The sequence below is a fragment of the Oncorhynchus mykiss genome, chromosome 9 (assembly GCF_057628025.1).
Source record: "Oncorhynchus mykiss isolate SJ-2025 chromosome 9, ASM5762802v1, whole genome shotgun sequence".
NCBI lineage: Eukaryota > Metazoa > Chordata > Actinopteri > Salmoniformes > Salmonidae > Oncorhynchus > Oncorhynchus mykiss.
The window spans coordinates 28,846,595-28,864,335 of NC_143030.1; the positions used below are offsets into that span (position 1 = coordinate 28,846,595).

At 43.2% G+C, this 17,741-nt stretch overlaps 1 protein-coding gene across 4 annotated transcripts in view; it reads left to right on the plus strand.

Annotated features, from left to right (window-relative positions):
• The window catches only part of LOC110531831 (equilibrative nucleoside transporter 2), a 29,260-nt gene extending 13,499 nt beyond the window's left edge, over positions 1–15,761 (plus strand). The window contains exons 1-14 of one of the 4 annotated variants that reach the window (XR_016483187.1): positions 1,332–1,820; positions 3,346–3,402; positions 3,747–3,828; positions 4,678–4,823; positions 5,133–5,272; positions 5,522–5,656; positions 5,838–5,935; positions 6,498–6,567; positions 7,129–7,307; positions 9,350–9,452; positions 9,640–9,725; positions 9,972–10,171; positions 11,347–11,702; positions 14,942–15,761. Coding sequence is in view for 2 of the 4 variants with exons in the window: in XM_036987695.2 (XP_036843590.2) it covers positions 3,371–3,402; positions 3,747–3,828; positions 4,678–4,823; positions 5,133–5,272; positions 5,522–5,656; positions 5,838–5,935; positions 6,498–6,567; positions 7,129–7,307; positions 9,350–9,452; positions 9,640–9,725; positions 9,972–10,171; positions 14,942–15,053 (1,383 nt within the window). In the remaining 2 variants the exon portion in view is untranslated. Of the gene's footprint in view, positions 1–1,309; positions 1,821–3,345; positions 3,403–3,746; positions 3,829–4,677; positions 4,824–5,132; positions 5,273–5,521; positions 5,657–5,837; positions 5,936–6,497; positions 6,568–7,128; positions 7,308–9,349; positions 9,453–9,639; positions 9,726–9,971; positions 10,172–11,346; positions 11,703–14,941 lie in introns of those variants that run through there. The other 3 variants (XR_016483186.1, XM_036987697.2, XM_036987695.2) reach the window with 3 other exon arrangements.
• The last annotated feature ends 1,980 nt before the right edge of the window (positions 15,762–17,741 follow it).

Here is a 17,741-nt window from a genome sequence, read left to right on the forward strand (position 1 = left end):
TCCTGGCAGAAATGTTGCTCTCTGTGAAATGTAACAAAGCAAAGAGCGGAAGAGTTGTTTGCATGAGTGCCTTGCTTGTTCTCACCCACTCACATTCTGAATTGAAATATCACTCTCCAACTTAAATTCTTCATTAGTATTCTCCTGGTAGGCCACAGGTGGGTGTCTATGTTGGAGATGGGCGATATGGCCAAAAAATCCCTATCGTGGTGAATTGCCTGAATTGATGCAATAACGATAAATTGAATGATAAGTTTATAACATTAATGTGCTCTGCAGATTGTTTTGAAATTGTCCCTTTAAACTACTACTACTAGTGTGATAGTTGAATGGGTGTAACAATCACTCATATTAGCAAACGTATTTAATTTCCTACCTCACATTTCTCTAGTATAGTATCGATGGCAACACCCACCTGTAGCACGCTAACCGATCGCTGCAGCTGTACATAGTCTATCGGTAAATAGCCCACCCAATTTACCTACCTCATCCCCATACTGTTTATATTTATTTACTTTTCTGCTCTTTTGCACACCAGTATGTCTACTTGCACATCATCATCTGCTCATTTATCACTCCAGTGTTAATCTGCTAAATTGTAATTAATCGCCTACCTCCTTATGCCTTTTGCACACAATGTATATAGACTTTTTTTTCTTTTCTTTTTCTACTGTGTTATTGACTTGTTAATTGTTTACTCCATGTGTAACTCTGTTGTCTGTTCACACTGCTATGCTTTATCTTGGCCAGGTCGCAGATGTAAATGAGAACTTGTTCTCAACTAGCCTACCTGGTTAAATAAAGGTGAAATAAAAAATAAAAAAAATAAAAAAAGTAATGAATGATATCAGCAGAATGCTTGAGGTAAGTGATCGGTACGGTCGGTTTATCTTCCCAGCTCTGGTGTGCGTGTGTGTGCAGGCAGTGTATGTTTGTGGAGACAGGGCGTTGTTAATGACGGAGGTCAGCTATGTCTAAGAGGGAAACAAAGCACGTCTGAAATGCGACCCAGGCTTTGTGTACTAGTGACCAAGCTCAGGCAATATTTGGCGTGTGTGGTGTGGGTTACAAACACACGTTTCATTGCCGGGTAAAGGATGGAAACCCAAAACCTAAGAGCTTTCTGTCAAATGACAGCCCTTTTAAAATGTCAATCTTACCTCAACAACTGGGATATGTATATATAAAAAAAACAAGTCCCCCACTTCAATTTCTGGATTTCTGCATTGAAAAGCATGTCTCTGTTTGACACTCACAGATATGGTTTCTCCCAGTCAGCACGGGTAGGGACTTGCCAACCCACTCCCTCACATCCACCCTGCCACTGTTCCACACAGACTAGTCAAAACACGTTGGGTAGCCATGTTTTACTTCCACAACAAAGCTCAATGGCAGACTCAGGTGATACCTTTCAACTGACGGGATTGTCAATGGGGTACAACTTTCAAATAGAGTTACGTTCTTCGTACGGCAGAAGCTGTAGGACCCAAACAACTTTTTTGGATAGATTTTTGTAAACTACGCAGCTGTGCTACCTGGGCAATTTCTATTTGTGTTGGGTTGTAGTGTGGAGCCTATCTGTTTGTGTGTGTACAGAACCAAGTGTGTACACAGGGAGTGGACTCTTGCTTCATCTACAGCTTTATAGAACTGACTGTTCCTATTGAAATCGATAGTGTGAAGTTGTTGAACTGGGAGAGGGTCTCTCTCTATCCAGCTAACAGCCTCACAGTACAGGCTACTATCAAGTGGCTCTTGGACGAGGCTTGGGCCGTATACCGGGATATTTGGAAAAAGCCACGGGAAGCTTTTTCAATAACGTCTGTACCATCAACTGTTTCTTTGAAGTGTTTCAATAAATGTTAATATTTGTAGCTACTTTAAGTTACCACCTGCAGTCAACTTGTGTAATACTCTAGGAGGTGAAGCAGATTTGTGTTCTTCATTTCACGTGTCATATTATGAAGCTTACCGTAGTTCACCAGAACAGTTGAGCCAGTCACGTGTTTGTAAGTAGTACAACGGGAGAAAGCGGGTTTAACTTGCTATTGCTAGTTAGCTATTGTGCATTCGTTAAGTATTCAGACTGCTTCACTTTATCACTTTTTGTTACGTTACAGCCTTATTCTAAAATGGATTAAATTGTCGTTCCCCCCCCCCCCCATTAATCGACACACAATACCCAATAATGACAAAGGGAAAAACTGTTTATTTGAAGAAAAGAAAAAAATACAACTGAAATATCACATTTACATTAATTTAATCCATTTTAACATAACATAACAAAATGTGGAAAAAGTTAAGGGGTCTGAATGCTTTCTGAATGCACTGCAAGTAAGTGGCTGAATATACAAGGTGACATGGCATCGTATGTATGTATGTATGTATGTATGTAATGTGTGTGTAATATATATGTGTGTTTGTGTTTAGCTTTTTGCCTTGTTTGAGAAGTCAAAGCGTTTTGGATGAGTGATCTGTACAGCTGTTAACTTGATTTCCTGTGTTTTATTTTTCTCCTCCGTTCTCAGCCCGTCTGCTCCTCCCCCCTATTCTTAGAGCAGAGCAGGCAGGCAGGCCTGTTGCCCTAGCGATTCCACACACACAGCATATACACATACTGCTCCAGAACCAGCCCCGTTCTTCCTTCAGACAAGCATGCGTCAAAACGTTGGGCAAATGAACAATCTCGCTCGTTCACATTCGCTTGTAATGGTCCAAACTCAGCTACTACCTATACTTGTATTTATTTATTTAACCGGGCAAGTCAGTTAAGAACAAAGTCTTATTTACAATGACAGCCTAGTGGGTTAACTGCCTTGTTCAGGGGCAGAACGACAGATTTGTACCATGTCAGCTCGGGGATTCGATCTAGCAACCTTTCGGGTTATTGGCCCAACACTCTAACCACTAGACTACCTGCCACCCCCTGCCGTATAACTTTATGAGCTGGATTGCCTTGACTTTGCGCTTGTTAGCATATTTAGCTAGCATCCTCTATTGAAATTCTCTATTAGTTGGTGACAATTTTGTTAGCATTCTGTTTATAGATGCCCAATGGGCTTTTTTTTGCGTTTTTAGAGCCCCCTTTTATCTACTAAGACTGTAATACCATAAATCCCGGGATGAGAGAAGGCCGGTATCACGATATGAAAATCTGAATCCTGCCCAACCCTATCTTGGACATACTGTCGTGTAGTGGGAATGGCTCCTCCTCCTTGCCGCAATGTTCTAGAATGTGGAAAATTAACTGTATTTGTATTCTGTAAATAAAGTGCTTAGAGAGGTTAGACAAATCTACACTTGGTTTTTATGTTGACTATGTTCCCCTTTTTCTTTGGCCCCTAGTTTAAACCGAACCCCATAGCACAGGATGAAGGACCGGACAGACGCCCCGCGTGATAGGTGAGTCGCTGGCACGGCTTCCTCTTGCAAACTATAAGTATCTATTTCTTTCTTGTTTCTGCTCTCACTCTCAACCAGAGTCCTATTTTTACATTTTGAGTTTAAGTGAAATTGCGCTCCAAGCAAAGCAGTGGTGCTGAAAAGGAACTTTGTACTGTTTTTAATCGATTTGATTTCATTTGATTTCATTTCTGATGTACTTCAATAAAGTTCACTATTGCACTTTATTTCACGGTACATAAACTACTTGCTATTTTTTAAGAAATAACATGCTAAATACATACCAAAAACTTAAGAATGACATGCTTGTTTCTGATCTTTTCATGTTTTCCTCCCGTTCCCAGGGGCTGGTTGGTGGGGATCACCTTCTTCATTCTGGGCCTCGGGACGCTGCTACCATGGAATTTCTTCATGACCGCCTCCATGGTAAACCCAACCTCACATGTCTTCATAACAACAGGTTCAGGGTCAGATAGTTATTCACCATCCTAAAGGCTACAGTCAGGATTAGGGCAAGGTAGATCTGATCCTAGATCTGTAGCTTTGGGAAACGTTTGTATTAAAGTTTCCCAAAGCTACAGATCGAAGAGCAGATCTACTTTGGCTCGGGTTCAACAAGTGCAATACTTTATGTGTCATGCCAAAGTAGAGCATTGGCTTTCTTAAGGAATTATCTTGGAAAAGTCGTTTTTAAAAAGCAGCCTCTGAAGTCAGATGTTGTTTGTATTTGTTCTGTGTATTGTACATAGAGGATTAGCTGAGTTGTTGGTATGTTCATGTCAAGTATTTTGTCCGAGAGGGATTTAATGTGACTGGCCCTCTGTTGTTATGTAGTCTTGGTGTCCACTAAGTATCTGTATCTTGAAGTTAACCCCTTATGGTGTGGTTGGAGGCCCCCTTAAGCTATAGAACATCACATGAGTATTCCAATTTGGAGCTGTGTGTGTGTGTGTGGCCTAGCCTCTAAGGCTAAGCTCGCTCTATGTTCAAATGTCAAACCCCACAACTTGTAGGGTTAGCTTTGATTCTTGGTATACAGTACACGTTTGTTGAATGACTAGACCTATTTGTATAGGAACAAGTGACGTGTGACCACTGATGTACCATTACTGTATGTACTTAGCCGATAGCAACTAACAACCATATCGATTGTCGATGTAAACTGGGTCATCTCTTGAGTCCTGTGTGGCTCAGTTGATCGGGCATCCTTGTAACGTACCAACATGTGGATAAAAGTGTTTGCAAAAAGACAATTTTGACCTCTTCTGTCAACAGTATTTCAATAGACGCCTCAACAAGACAGAATGGAGCAACGGCACGGTGGTGGTCCAGAAAGAGTACTACTTCAACAACTGGATGACTCTGCTGTCCCAGCTCCCCCTGCTGCTCTGCACTCTGCTCAACTCCTTCTTCTATCAGCGGTGAGACAGCACTTCTTCTCTCAGGTCTACATGTCCTCCAAATGCTAAACAAACACTTTTATTTTTTACTGCATACTTGGCTGACAATCTAGTGTGTGTGTGTGTGTGTGTGAACAACCCTTTTGTGTTGGCCATTTTATTCAACTGCAAATAGGTGCAAAAAAGCTAATATGCTTTGTGATAGAGTGGATTTTTAGGTTGGCCTCAGTTTAAAGTAAAAAGTAAAAATGTGTAATATTGCGTGAAGGTGGTGTGTTGCTGTCTAATCCAGTGAGATAGTGAACTAACCTTTTTTAAATTTGTGCGTAGGATATCAGAGATGGTGCGGATAGCGGGCAGCCTGGTCTTCATCCTCGTCCTCTTCATCCTCACTGCCATCCTGGTCAAGGTCACTATGGAGGAGGACCGCTTCTTCTCTGTTACCATGGCGACCATCTGGTTCATCAACTGTGAGTAGGACGTGGTTGTCTGTGTGTATGTGGGGGGGGGGGGGGGTCATTGTGGTGTGTGTATGGGGGGGTCATTGTGGTGTGTGTGGAAGAGAAACCATTTGTCACGATGTGTGTGATGGCATTAATATAGTGTGTATGAAGTAAGGTGTGTGTGTGTGTGTGTGGGCAGGAGGGGGTGGTGTCATTAACTGTTTGTCGATGATGTGCGCTATATTATTAACCCTGTCTCTCTCTCTCTCCTTGTAGCGTTTGGAGCGGTGTTACAGGGCAGTCTGTTTGGCCTGGTGGGCTTGCTGCCTCAGAGGTACAGCGCTGTGTTTATGAGTGGCCAGGGGCTGGCCGGCACCTTCGCCGCTCTCGCCATGCTGGTCTCCATAGCCAGTGAGTCACACACACAAACCAATATATCAAATATACAAAGAAATACTTGGAAATAAACGCGCACCGCTCACATCAGATATGCTCAGTGGCTGACTACCAAATCATTCAAATGCGGCAAGTAGTCAAATGAGTATGGTGTGGCCTTTGCACCTCTCCTTTTTCTTTCCTGTGTGTGTGACAGGTGACACAGACCTTGAGACGGCTGCGTTGGGTTACTTCATCACTCCTTGTGTAGGAACCCTGCTCACTCTCCTCAGCTACCTCCTCCTGCCTCGCCTGGTGAGTGGCTCAGCCCTACGAAGCCCCAGGCCTGGAATGTAATAGATAGATAGATATCACACTTTGGGCCTCAGAACAGACCCTGTATCCCTCGGGACTGCAGCCAAATTTTATTTTGTAACGTTGACGCAGGGAGACGGGAAGCAGGTGCAGTTAGTGAGTTAAATGACAACAAAAATGGACCGATAACAAAAACAAGAGCAGCGTCTGACATGGAAACACAAACATACTACCCGATGACTGATAACAAAAGAGTGCTATATAAAGGGTGAGTAATCAAGGGAGTAACGAAGTCCATGTGTGACTGATAATGAGACGCAGGTGTGCGTAATGACGGTTGCCAGGTGTGCGTAATGACGGTTGCCAGGACCTGTGGTTAGTAGATCGGCGACGTCCAGCACCAGGGAGTGGGAGTGGGAGTGAAATATCTAAAGAATCTGTGTCGCAGGTTGGGCTTGTAGCTGACCAGTACAGCATTACTATGTTTCATCGAAGGAATCCGTGTTCAAGTTTGGCGAATGTTCTGTCTGTCAAGTTTGGCCTCTGCTCCGGTCTCATCTAGGAGTTTGCCCGGTTCTACTTGGACAAGAGCAGGAGCTATGAGGTGGAGACCACAGACGAGCTGCTGAAAGGTGAGGCTGCTGAAAGCTGCTGAGAGGCCTATTCATTTTATGCTCCTATACATCTCAATGACCATCCAGTACAGTGCGGCCTGTCACTGCTAGTATTCCCCTTTAAACTCAGGGGGGCTGTATGTATCAAGCATTTCAGAGTAGGAGTTTCGATCTAGCATCAGGTCCATGAGGGTTATTGGCTGCCACCTGCTCTCCATCGAGATCCTGCACAACTCCAGGACAAGGAAGTGTGCAGGAAAGATCTTTGCTGACCCCTTCCACCCCGGTCACCCCCTCCTCCAACAATTCCCCTCTGGCAGGCAGTTCAGATCACTCCTGACCAAAACCTACCCACCACCTTAACAATTTCTTCCCCCGGGCTGTGGCCCTCACTAACCGTAGTAGTCTGGTGGGCACATGCCCCAGAAACTAGTGTCATGTATGGCGCTGCATCCCTCCCTCCCTCCCCCCAACACTGCCCATTACTCCCTCACACATTTACCTGCCTGTTGATTTATCAATGTGAGGTCAAGTTGACCGTTTTCCCTGGCATTTTCCCCGTTCTTCCTCACCTGGCAGAGAGGGACACGGAGCAGAACGGCAAGCTGAAGGGCAAGGCCAACGGCTCATTGGCCAATGGTGATGCCAGCGGCGAGGAGGTGGAGGTAGAGGAGGGCAGTCCCAAGCATAACTTCCTTCCCCTGGAGCAGGATGAGGACAGGGACCGGAAGTCTACTGTCATGGAGGTATTTAAAAAGGTAACGTTGACCTCTGTTATTACTCAGCTGTGTGTGTGTGTGTGTATGTATATATGTGTGTGTGTATATATATATATATATATATATATATATATATATATATATATATATGTATGTATGTGTGTGTGTGTATATATATATGTATGTATATATATATATATATGTATATGTGTATATATATATGTGTGTGTATATGTATATATATACATGTATATGTGTATATATACATGTATATGTGTGTGTATATATGTATATGTGTGTGTATATGTATATATATATGTGTATATACGTGTATGTATGTATGTATGTATGTATGTATGTATGTATGTATGTATGTATATATATATAAAAATAAATAAACTCAGCAAAAAAGAAACGTCCCCTTTTCAGAACCCTGTCTTTCAAATATAATTCTTAAAATCAAATTAACTTCACAGATCTTCATTGTAAAGGGTTTAAACACTGTTTCCCATGCTTGTTCAATGAAAAATGAATATGCACCTGTGGAACGGTCGTTAAGACACTAACAGCTTACAGACGGTATGCAATTAAGGTCACAGTTATGAAAACTTAGGACACTAAAGAGGCCTTTCTACTGACTCTGAAAAACACCCAAAAGAAAGATGCCCAGGGTCCCTGCTCATCTGCGTGAACGTGCCTTAGGCGTGCTGCAAGTAGGCATGAGGACTGCAGATGTGGCCAGGGCAATAAATTACAATGTCCGTACTGTGAGACGCCTAAGACAGCGCTACAGGAAGACAGGACGGACAGCTGATCGTCCTCGCAGTGGCAGACCACACATAACAACACCTGCACAGGAACGGTATATCCGAACATCACACCTGCGGGACAGGTACTGGATGATAACAACAACTGCCCGAGTTACACCAGGAACGCACAATCCCTCCATCAGTGCTCAGACTGTCCGCAATAGGCTGAGAGAGGCTGGACTGAGGGTTTGTAGGCCTGTTGTAAAGGCAGGTCCTCACCAGACATCACCGGCAAAAAACGTTGCCTATGGGCACAAACCGTCGCTGCACCAGACAGAACTGGCAAAAAGTGCTCTTCACTGACGAGTCGCGGTTTTGTCTCACCAGGGATGATGGTCGGATTCGCGTTTATCGTTGAAGAAATGAGAGTTACACCGAGGCCTGTACTCTGGAGCGGGATCGATTTGGAGGTGGAGGATCCGTCATGGTCTGGGGCGGAGTGTCACAGCATCATCGGACTGAGCTTGTTGTCATTGCAGGCAATCTCAATGCTATGCGTTACGGGGAAGACATCCTCCTCCCTCATGTGGTACCATTCCAGCAGGCTCATCCTGACATGATCCTCCAGCATGACAATGACACCAGCCATACTGCTCGTTCTGTGCGTGATTTCCTGCAAGACAGGAATGTCAGTGTTCTGCCATGGCCATTGAGCACGTCTGGGACCTCTTGGATTGGAGGGTGAGTTTTAGGGCCAATCCCCCCATAAATGTCTGTGAACTTGCAGGTGTCTTGGTGGAAGAGTGGGGTAACATCTCACAGTAAGAACTGGCAAATCTGGTGCAGTCCATGAGGAGGAGATGCACTGCAGTACTAAATGCAGCTGGTGGCCTAACCAGATACTGACTGTTACTTTGATTTTGACCCCCCCCCTTTGTTCAGGGACACATTATTCCATTTCTGTTAGTCACGTCTGTAGAACTTGTTCAGTTTTCTCAGTTGATGAATCTTGTTATGTTCATACAAATGAACACATGTTAAGTTTGCTGAAAATAAACGCAGTTGACAGTGAGAGGACATTTAAACGCAGTTGACAGTGAGAGGACATTTAAACGCAGTTGACAGTGAGAGGACATTTTTTTGCTGAGTTTATATAATTGTTTAATTTATATATATATTTTTTATATATGGCTCTGGTCTAGTTGCGGTCCAATTCCCTACCCTTTTCCCAAAGTGTACACTTGTTCACTCCCCTACATGCATTTAGAAGTAGTGTAAGCATGGACTAAAAATTTCCACCATATTTTTTACCTTGTCCCTGTCTCTCTTCAGATATGGGTGATGGCGTTCTGTGTGGTTTTTGTCTTCACCGTCACTCTCGCTGTGTTTCCTGCCATCACTGTGGACGTCAAAACCATATACCCTGGGAAATGGGGTATGTCTACTCTCTTTGATAAATATGTTTTCAAAAGGGTTCTTCGGCTGTCTCCATAAGATAACCCTTTCTCGTTCGAGGTAGAACCCTTTTAGGTTCTATATAGCACCTTTTTGTATACTGTGTGTTTAGTATGCATGTCATGAGACTTAAAACGCCCTATTAACCACCTCTTTCTCCCCATCAGAGTCCTATTTCATCTCTGTGTGTTGCTTCCTCATCTTCAACGTGTGTGACTGGATCGGTAGAACCGTCACCACCCTGTTCCAATGGGTAGGTTTCTGATTCATTTGATCTGTGTGGATTGTCATTTTATTACACACTTGATAGGAGGATCACGATGGATTAGATTTCTGTAACATTTTTCCAAGCTTCTCAGGGTTTTTATAATCCTCTACAAATTGAAATTCTCTCACTTTCTACCCCTGCACGAAAGCTTCAGTTATTACTCGTATTACATTTAGTTGTTATTATTACTTTGTCTTACCAGCAACATTTCTCTCTGTGTTTGTTCCGCAGCCTCCCAAGGAGAGTCGTCTGTTCCCGGTGCTGGTGGTCTCCAGGGTGGTGTTTGTTCCCCTGCTGATGCTCTGTAACGTCCAGAGCCGCTCCTACCTCCCCGTCCTCTTCTCCCACGACGCTGCCTTCGCCCTCATCATGGTACTCTTCTCCCTCTCCAGCGGCTACTGCGTCTGCCTGTCCATGTCCTACGCCCCACAGTGAGTAGAAGTAACACACACACACACGGCGGCAGCTTACCCGGCAGGTAGCCTAGCGGTTAGGGCCGCTGGTTCAAGTCCCCGCGCAGACAAGGCGAGAGATCATGCCGATGTGCCCTTGAGCTAGGCACTTAACTAATTGCTCCAGGTGTGCCGTTCATAATGGTAAACCCTGGCTGTGACCCTACTATCTAAGGGTGTCTCAGGGAGAGTGGGATATGCAAAGAAAACACATTTAAATCACACACTTGGTAACATGTGAAATGGGACAAGCACACGTGCACGCTCCGTACGTGACAGTCCACTGTCGTAACAATACGCCAGTTGTGCACATATTAGCTCCTTCAATCTCATTTCCATGGCTTGTTTACACACAATCTCTCTCTCTGGCATGTCACTCTGTTGACTTATTCTAATTACTCTAATTAGCATAATAGCAAAGTTCCCGTCAAAATCCGTCTTTTTTTTGCGTGGGCTGTGTCTCAATCCGCTGATGTCGGTCTTCCACATCCACGGTTGAAGGTGGCTGAGCTACAGCAGTGTTTGTCAGACTAGGAGTCATAGCGAAAATGGGTCTTCTCACGAAAACGTCTGTAGTGTCTGAACGGTTTGGCCTACAAACTAATATGCACAAAGCGAGCTCCATATAGAAATGGTTTGTCGAGGTCGGTGTGGAAGAACTTGACTGGCCTGCATAGAGCCCTGATCTCAACCCCATCGAACGTCTTTGGGATGAATTGGAACGCTGGCTGCGAGCCAGTCCTAATCGCCCAACATCAGTGCTCGACCGACCTCACTAATGCTCTTGTGGCTGAATGGAAGAAAGTCCCAACAGCAATATTCCAACATCTAGTGGAAAGCCTTCCCAGAAGAGCAGAGGCTGTTACAGCAGGAAATGGGGCTACCAACTCTATATTAATGTCCATGATTTTGGAATGACAACTTCGACAAGCAGATTTCCACATTATTTTGGTCATATAAGAAAGATCAGGAATATACACTCTCTCTCAGATATAGGACAGACGCTTCAAAACAAACTCCTTTTTGATACATCTGTTTTGCCATGTAATGTTATTCAATGTGTTTCTAATCGCTAATAGCAGTAAGGCCAAATTCAATGTTTTATCAAATATTTTATTTAATTCAGCGATGTTTTTAAATGTTTTACTTTTTAGAAGTTACAGTCTTGTCCCATCGGTGCAACTCCCGTACGGACTCGGGAGAGGCGATGGTTGAGAGCCAAGCATCCTCCAAAACACAAGCCCGCCAAGTCGCATTGCTTCTTGACACACTGCTCGCTTAACCCGGAAGCCAGCCGCACTAATGTGTCGGAGAAAACACCGTTCAGCTGGCGACCGAAGTCAGCGTGCATGCGCCAGTCCCACCACAAGGAGTTGCTAGAGTGGAATGGAACAAAGACATCCTGATGGCCAAACCCTCCCCTAACCCGGACGAAGCTCGGCCAATTGTGCGCCGCCTCATGGGTCTCCCACTCGCGGCTGGCTGTGACACAGCCTGGTGTCGAACCCGGGTCTGTATTGACACCATGACCATCTTAAAACAATTCCATATGTTAGCTTAGTAGAAACCCAGCCCCCACACATACACACTCTTCTTCTGAAATGACGTTTTCTATCTCAGGCCAACTTCTGTGTTTACCAGAACCATGTACTGACTACACACTCCCATACAGTACCAGTAAAAAGTTTGGACACCTACTCATTCAAGGGTTTTTCTTTATTTTTCATATTTTCTACATTGTAGAATAATAGTGAAGACATCAAAACTATGAAATAACACAGATGGAATCATGTATTAACCAAAAAAGTGTTAAACAAATCAAAATACATTTCATATTTGAGATTCTTCAAAGTAGCCACCGTTTGCCTTGATTTGCACACTCTTAGCATTCTCTCAACCAGCTTCAGATGGTGTGCCTTTTTAAAAGTTCATTTGTGGAATTTCTTTCCTTAATACATTTGAGCCAATCAGTTGTGTTGTGACAAGGTAGGGGTGGTATTCAGAAGATAGGCCTATTTGGTAAAATACCAAGTCCATATCATGGCAAGAACAGCTAAGAAGGAGGAGGGACTTCATAAATCAGGCCTTCATGGTTGAATTGCAGCAAGTAAACCAGTACTAAAAGACACCAATAATAAGAAGAGACTTGCTTGGGCCAAGAAACACGAGCAATGGACATGGACCGGTGGAAATCTGTCCTTTGGTCTGATATGTCCAGATGTCTTTGTGAGACGCAGAGCAGGTGATCGGACGGATGATCTCTGCATGTATGGTTCCCACGTGAAGCGTGGAGGTGCTTTGCTGGTGACACTGTCAGTGATTTATTTAGAATTCAAGGCACACTTAACCAGCACGGCTACCATGCAGCGATACGCCATCCCATCTGGTTTGCCCATTTGTTTTTCAACAGGACAATGACCAAACACCCCTCCAGGCTGTGTAAGGGCTATTTGACCAAGAAGGAGAGCGATGGCCTCCATATTCACCTGACCTCAACCTAATTGAGATGGTTTGGGATGAGTTGGACCGCAGAGCGAAGGAAAAGCAACCAACAAGTGCTCAGCATACGTGGGAACTACTTCAAGACTGTTGGAAAAGGGAATGCCAAGAGTTTGCAAAGCTGTCAAAGGCAAAGAGTGGCTACTTATCTCAAATATAAAATATATTTTGGTTTGTTTAACACTTTTTTTGGTTACTACATGACTCCATATGTTATTTCATAGTTTGATGTCTTCACTATTATTATACAATGTAGAAAATATGAAAAATTATATTTGAAAGAAAAACCCTTGAATGAGTAGTTGTCCAAACTTTGGACTGGTACTGTACATACAATCATCATATACGCTGCTGCTACTCTGTTTATCATATATCCTGATGCCTCTTCACCTTACCCTTATACATATCTACCTCCATCACTCCAGTACCCCTGTCCATTGTAAATATGGTATTGGAACTGACCCTGTATATAGCTGACTTACTTTCTTGTGTTCTTATTTCTATTGTGTTCTACTTCACTTTATTAAATAGTACTACTGATACGGATTACTGCATTGTTGGGCAAGAAGGACATTTCCCTGTACCTGCATACTGTATCTACAGTGCCTTGCGAAAGTATTCGGCCCCCTTGAACTTTGCGACCTTTTGCTACATTTCAGGCTTCAAACACAAAGATATAAAACTGTATTTTTTTGTGAAGAATCAACAACAAGTGGGACACAATCATGAAGTGGAACGACATTTATTGGATATTTCAAACTTTTTTAACAAATCAAAAACTGAAAAATTGGGCGTGCAAAATGATTCAGCCCCCTTAAGTTAATACTTTGTAGCGCCACCTTTTGCTGCGATTACAGCTGTAAGTCGCTTGGGGTATGTCTCTATCAGTTTTGCACATCGAGAGACTGACATTTTTTCCCATTCCTCCTTGCAAAACAGCTCGAGCTCAGTGAGGTTGGATGGAGAGCATTTGTGAACAGCAGTTTTCAGTTCTTTCCACAGATTCTCGATTGGATTCAGGTCTGGACTTTGACTTGGCCATTCTAACACCTGGATATGTTTATTTTTGAACCATTCCATTGTAGATTTTGCTTTATGTTTTGGATCATTGTCTTGTTGGAAGACAAATCTCCGTCCCAGTCTCAGGTCTTTTGCAGATTCCATCAGGTTTTCTTCCAGAATGGTCCTGTATTTGGCTCCATCCATCTTCCCATCAATTTTAACCATCTTCCCTGTCCCTGCTGAAGAAAAGCAGGCCCAAACCATGATGCTGCCACCACCATGTTTGACAGTGGGGATGGTGTGTTCAGGGTGATGAGCTGTGTTGCTTTTACGCCAAACATAACGTTTTGCATTGTTGCCAAAAAGTTCAATTTTCGTTTCATCTGACCAGAGCACCTTCTTCCACATGTTTGGTGTGTCTCCCAGGTGGCTTGTGGCAAACTTTAAACAACATTTTTTATGGATATCTTTAAGAAATGGCTTTCTTCTTGCCACTCTTCCATAAAGGCCAGATTGTGCAATATACGACTGATTGTTGTCCTATGCACAGAGTCTCCCACCTCAGCTGTAGATCTCTGCAGTTCATCCAGAGTGATCATGGGCCTCTTGGCTGCATCTCTGATCAGTCTTCTCCTTGTATGAGCTGAAAGTTTAGAGGGACGGCCAGGTCTTGGTAGATTTGCAGTGGTCTGATACTCCTTCCATTTCAATATTATCGCTTGCACAGTGCTCCTTGGGATGTTTAAAGCTTGGGAAATATTTTTGTATCCAAATCCGGCTTTAAACTTCTTCACAACATTATCTCGGACCTGCCTGGTGTGTTCCTTGTTCTTCATGATGCTCTCTGCGCTTTTAACGGACCTCTGAGACTATCACAGTGCAGGTGCATTTATACGGAGACTTGATTACACACAGGTGGATTGTATTTATCATCATTAGTCATTTAGGTCAACATTGGATCATTCAGAGATCCTCACTGAACTTCTGGAGAGAGTTTGCTGCACTGAAAGTAAAGGGGCTGAATAATTTTGCAGGCCCAATTTTTCAGTTTTTGATTTGTTAAAAAAGTTTGAAATATCCAATAAATGTCGTTCCACTTCATGATTGTGTCCCACTTGTTGTTGATTCTTCACAAAAAAATACAGTTTTATATCTTTATGTTTGAAGCCTGAAATGTGGCAAAAGGTCTACCGCCTGGCTCATCATCATATCTGTCAGTATGCATCATCTTTCTCTCTGTCCTCCCAGGCTGGTGGCGTCCAAAGATGCAGAGACGGCTGGGGCCCTGATGACTTTCTTCCTGGGCCTGGGCCTCTCCATCGGGGCTGGCTTTTCTTTCCTGCTGCGTCTACTGGTCTAGACAGGCACACCAGAGGGACCACCACCATCCGTCGCCAGTCCCTGTTTCGAATGACGGTCGCCTCCATGGCCATTCATAAATTAAGCGACCACTGCCACCAAATGCCATATTTTTTTAATACCTAGAAGGACCTAGGCTGGGAATAGAGAGCTGCCTGCATATAAAGCCTGCATCAAAAAAAAATGAATTTAGTACTGACCACAATAGATATTATACAAGGGATTTGAGTATTACCTCTCCATCTGCCACATACATATACTATACTCACTGAAATAACTGAGAGAATGGCCTTAGGAGCCGGCTTTAAGGGAATAATGCGACATGAATGCTAGCTACCTACTTAACAAGTGGTTTACAGTGATAAGAATGCATCACTGGTTGCCTCTCGGAATAATGGACACAGTCAGTGCCAGACCGCTCTAAACTTGGGTTGTTTTCGTTATTTTTGAGTTGGACCATTTTAAGGATTTCGTTTGTGTTTTTGTATAAAGTTATTTGTTTTCTTAGCTTTTAGAGCTTTTTATGTAAGGCATTAACTTTAGTCAAGTACTGTAGCTGTGTGTGTGTTTGAGGGCTAATGTATTGTTACATTAAGTAGTTCCATTATATTATAATCCTGCCTAGAAACGACAGAGCAAATCATACGGCTACCGGCTCTGAAGTTGATTTACTTATTCTTTTCAACAAAGCATTTTATTTGATTTAAAACTTATGTTTCGGTTTTATTTACACATCAGAACAAAGTTACCACGTTACACAGAAAACATGGACATTTAGTCTGTCGACGTCAGCACATTCCTAACCTTTTAGCCCGTTGGAGTGGAGAGGAGCACCTATGGCGTGTTCAGTAGAGTGAAACAGATGTCATGTACAGACAAAAAAAAAACTATTCACCATTCCACGTTATAAGATTATCGTGTCTGCTCAATTATGTTACCTTTCGATCTGTGACTCATCGTTTCCCACCACCTGACCTAGGTGTCGCAGTCATCCGATTGCCCTATGTCTGACTCACTTCCTGTTTACGTGAGGATAATGGCCCAGTAGGACTGTTTTTTTTTAGAAACAAAATATGTTTTTGATAGGACCACTCCAGCCCCCTGTTAGCCAAGCAGCTTCTGTTTTGATTTATTTTTACGAGAGGGCAGGCGGGTTATGGGAGCCTAACCATATTCCTAACCCATTCCTGTCCTCTTGTTCTAAGGGTAGCGTCGAGTCTGACCTTAACACCATTCCGCTTGGCCAACCTACCTAGTCACTTTGTTTAAATATAAGTTTTGCCTTAGATGTGGTGTACAAAGGCGTGCTGTTCCAGCTTTTTCAAAAAGGAAAGACCCAGGCTTCGTGCTTTGTCGTAAGCAGGGTGTGTTTGTCCCTATGTAATTACATGTTTAACTTCTGACAATGACCACGAAAAAAGTGGCAGCTATTCTGTAGTGTTGATGAGGTGAATTGGTTGGATTTAAAGTAACGGTTTTAGTTTCGCTGTTGGTCATTTACTAGAGTAAACTATAGTGTTTGAAGTAGGATCACAAACTAGAATGGCTGCTAGCGGTCTTTGTTTGAGGCGTTGGCTCTGGGCAAGGTGTCTGTATCTGCCAATCTGTGAGCTTCATACTTCATAGAGTGTCACACAGACAGTGGGAGTACTAGCTAAACTGCATTACAGTAGGCCATTATAGGGCCTTATATTTTAAGACATTACCATAACACTAAATCACAATTCGAGACACAATTCTCTGGCGATTTTTCATTTCTTGAATGTGTCATGGCCATGATGACTGACTTGGAGTCAGATTTTACATTTTTTAAACTGCCAGTATAAAGAGTGCCATGAACACAAATGACAACAAATCACTTTATTTTCTAAAACTGGGCTTTCAAGCTATAGATTTTTAGGACTATAAATGCATTTATTTTTGCCCATTCCAATTTTCTTCTAGAAATGAACGCAATCATTAGAAACCCTACAAACTATTGCATGAACCATTTGTGTGTTTGCTCTTTTTTGGTTTCTAGACTTTCTCCATTACGCTTATTTTATTCTCCATAGTTTTATTGTTTAATGCTCTGGAACGTGTGACTTCTAAGTGTTGTTTTTTTTAACCTTCCACTTTGGGCTGTGTCAAGGTGTAGTTTACACATGTGTAGTCTATGAGCAGAATTACTGTCTTACCTCAATTAGCAACAAAATCCGTAGTTTGAATGCCACCTTTTCTAGAAGCTGTTTCATTTTCCCCCGCGTTGGACCACCCTAGCAATTCGAGTTAGAGCCAATGAGCTTCAGCCCCTCGCCATTCGAGTGACAGCTAGCAAGATGCACACACAGCAGAGGGAGAGCCATGACGTGGGGCACATATCTGCATGTGACGTGGTACGCAATTTTGGGGAACTGCTTTTGGCTCATAAGCGCTACTTTCACAACTACTAGCTAAAAGGTATACAAAAGTACCGGAGAATCTCTTCATTCTGATTTGATCAAGGTGTATGAGTGAGTTTTCGGAATGGAGTGAACTAAGTCATAAATTAGGTACCTGTACATAGTGTTGTTGAGTGAAACAGCCGTTTGGTTTCAAAAGGGCTGGACGAAGGGCTGATGTGGACAATGGCCCTGTTTGAATACACCCCAATTCTCCACCCTTCTCCCAAAGTGTGCACTTTCTTGCATTGGCGTTAACAGTAGTGGAA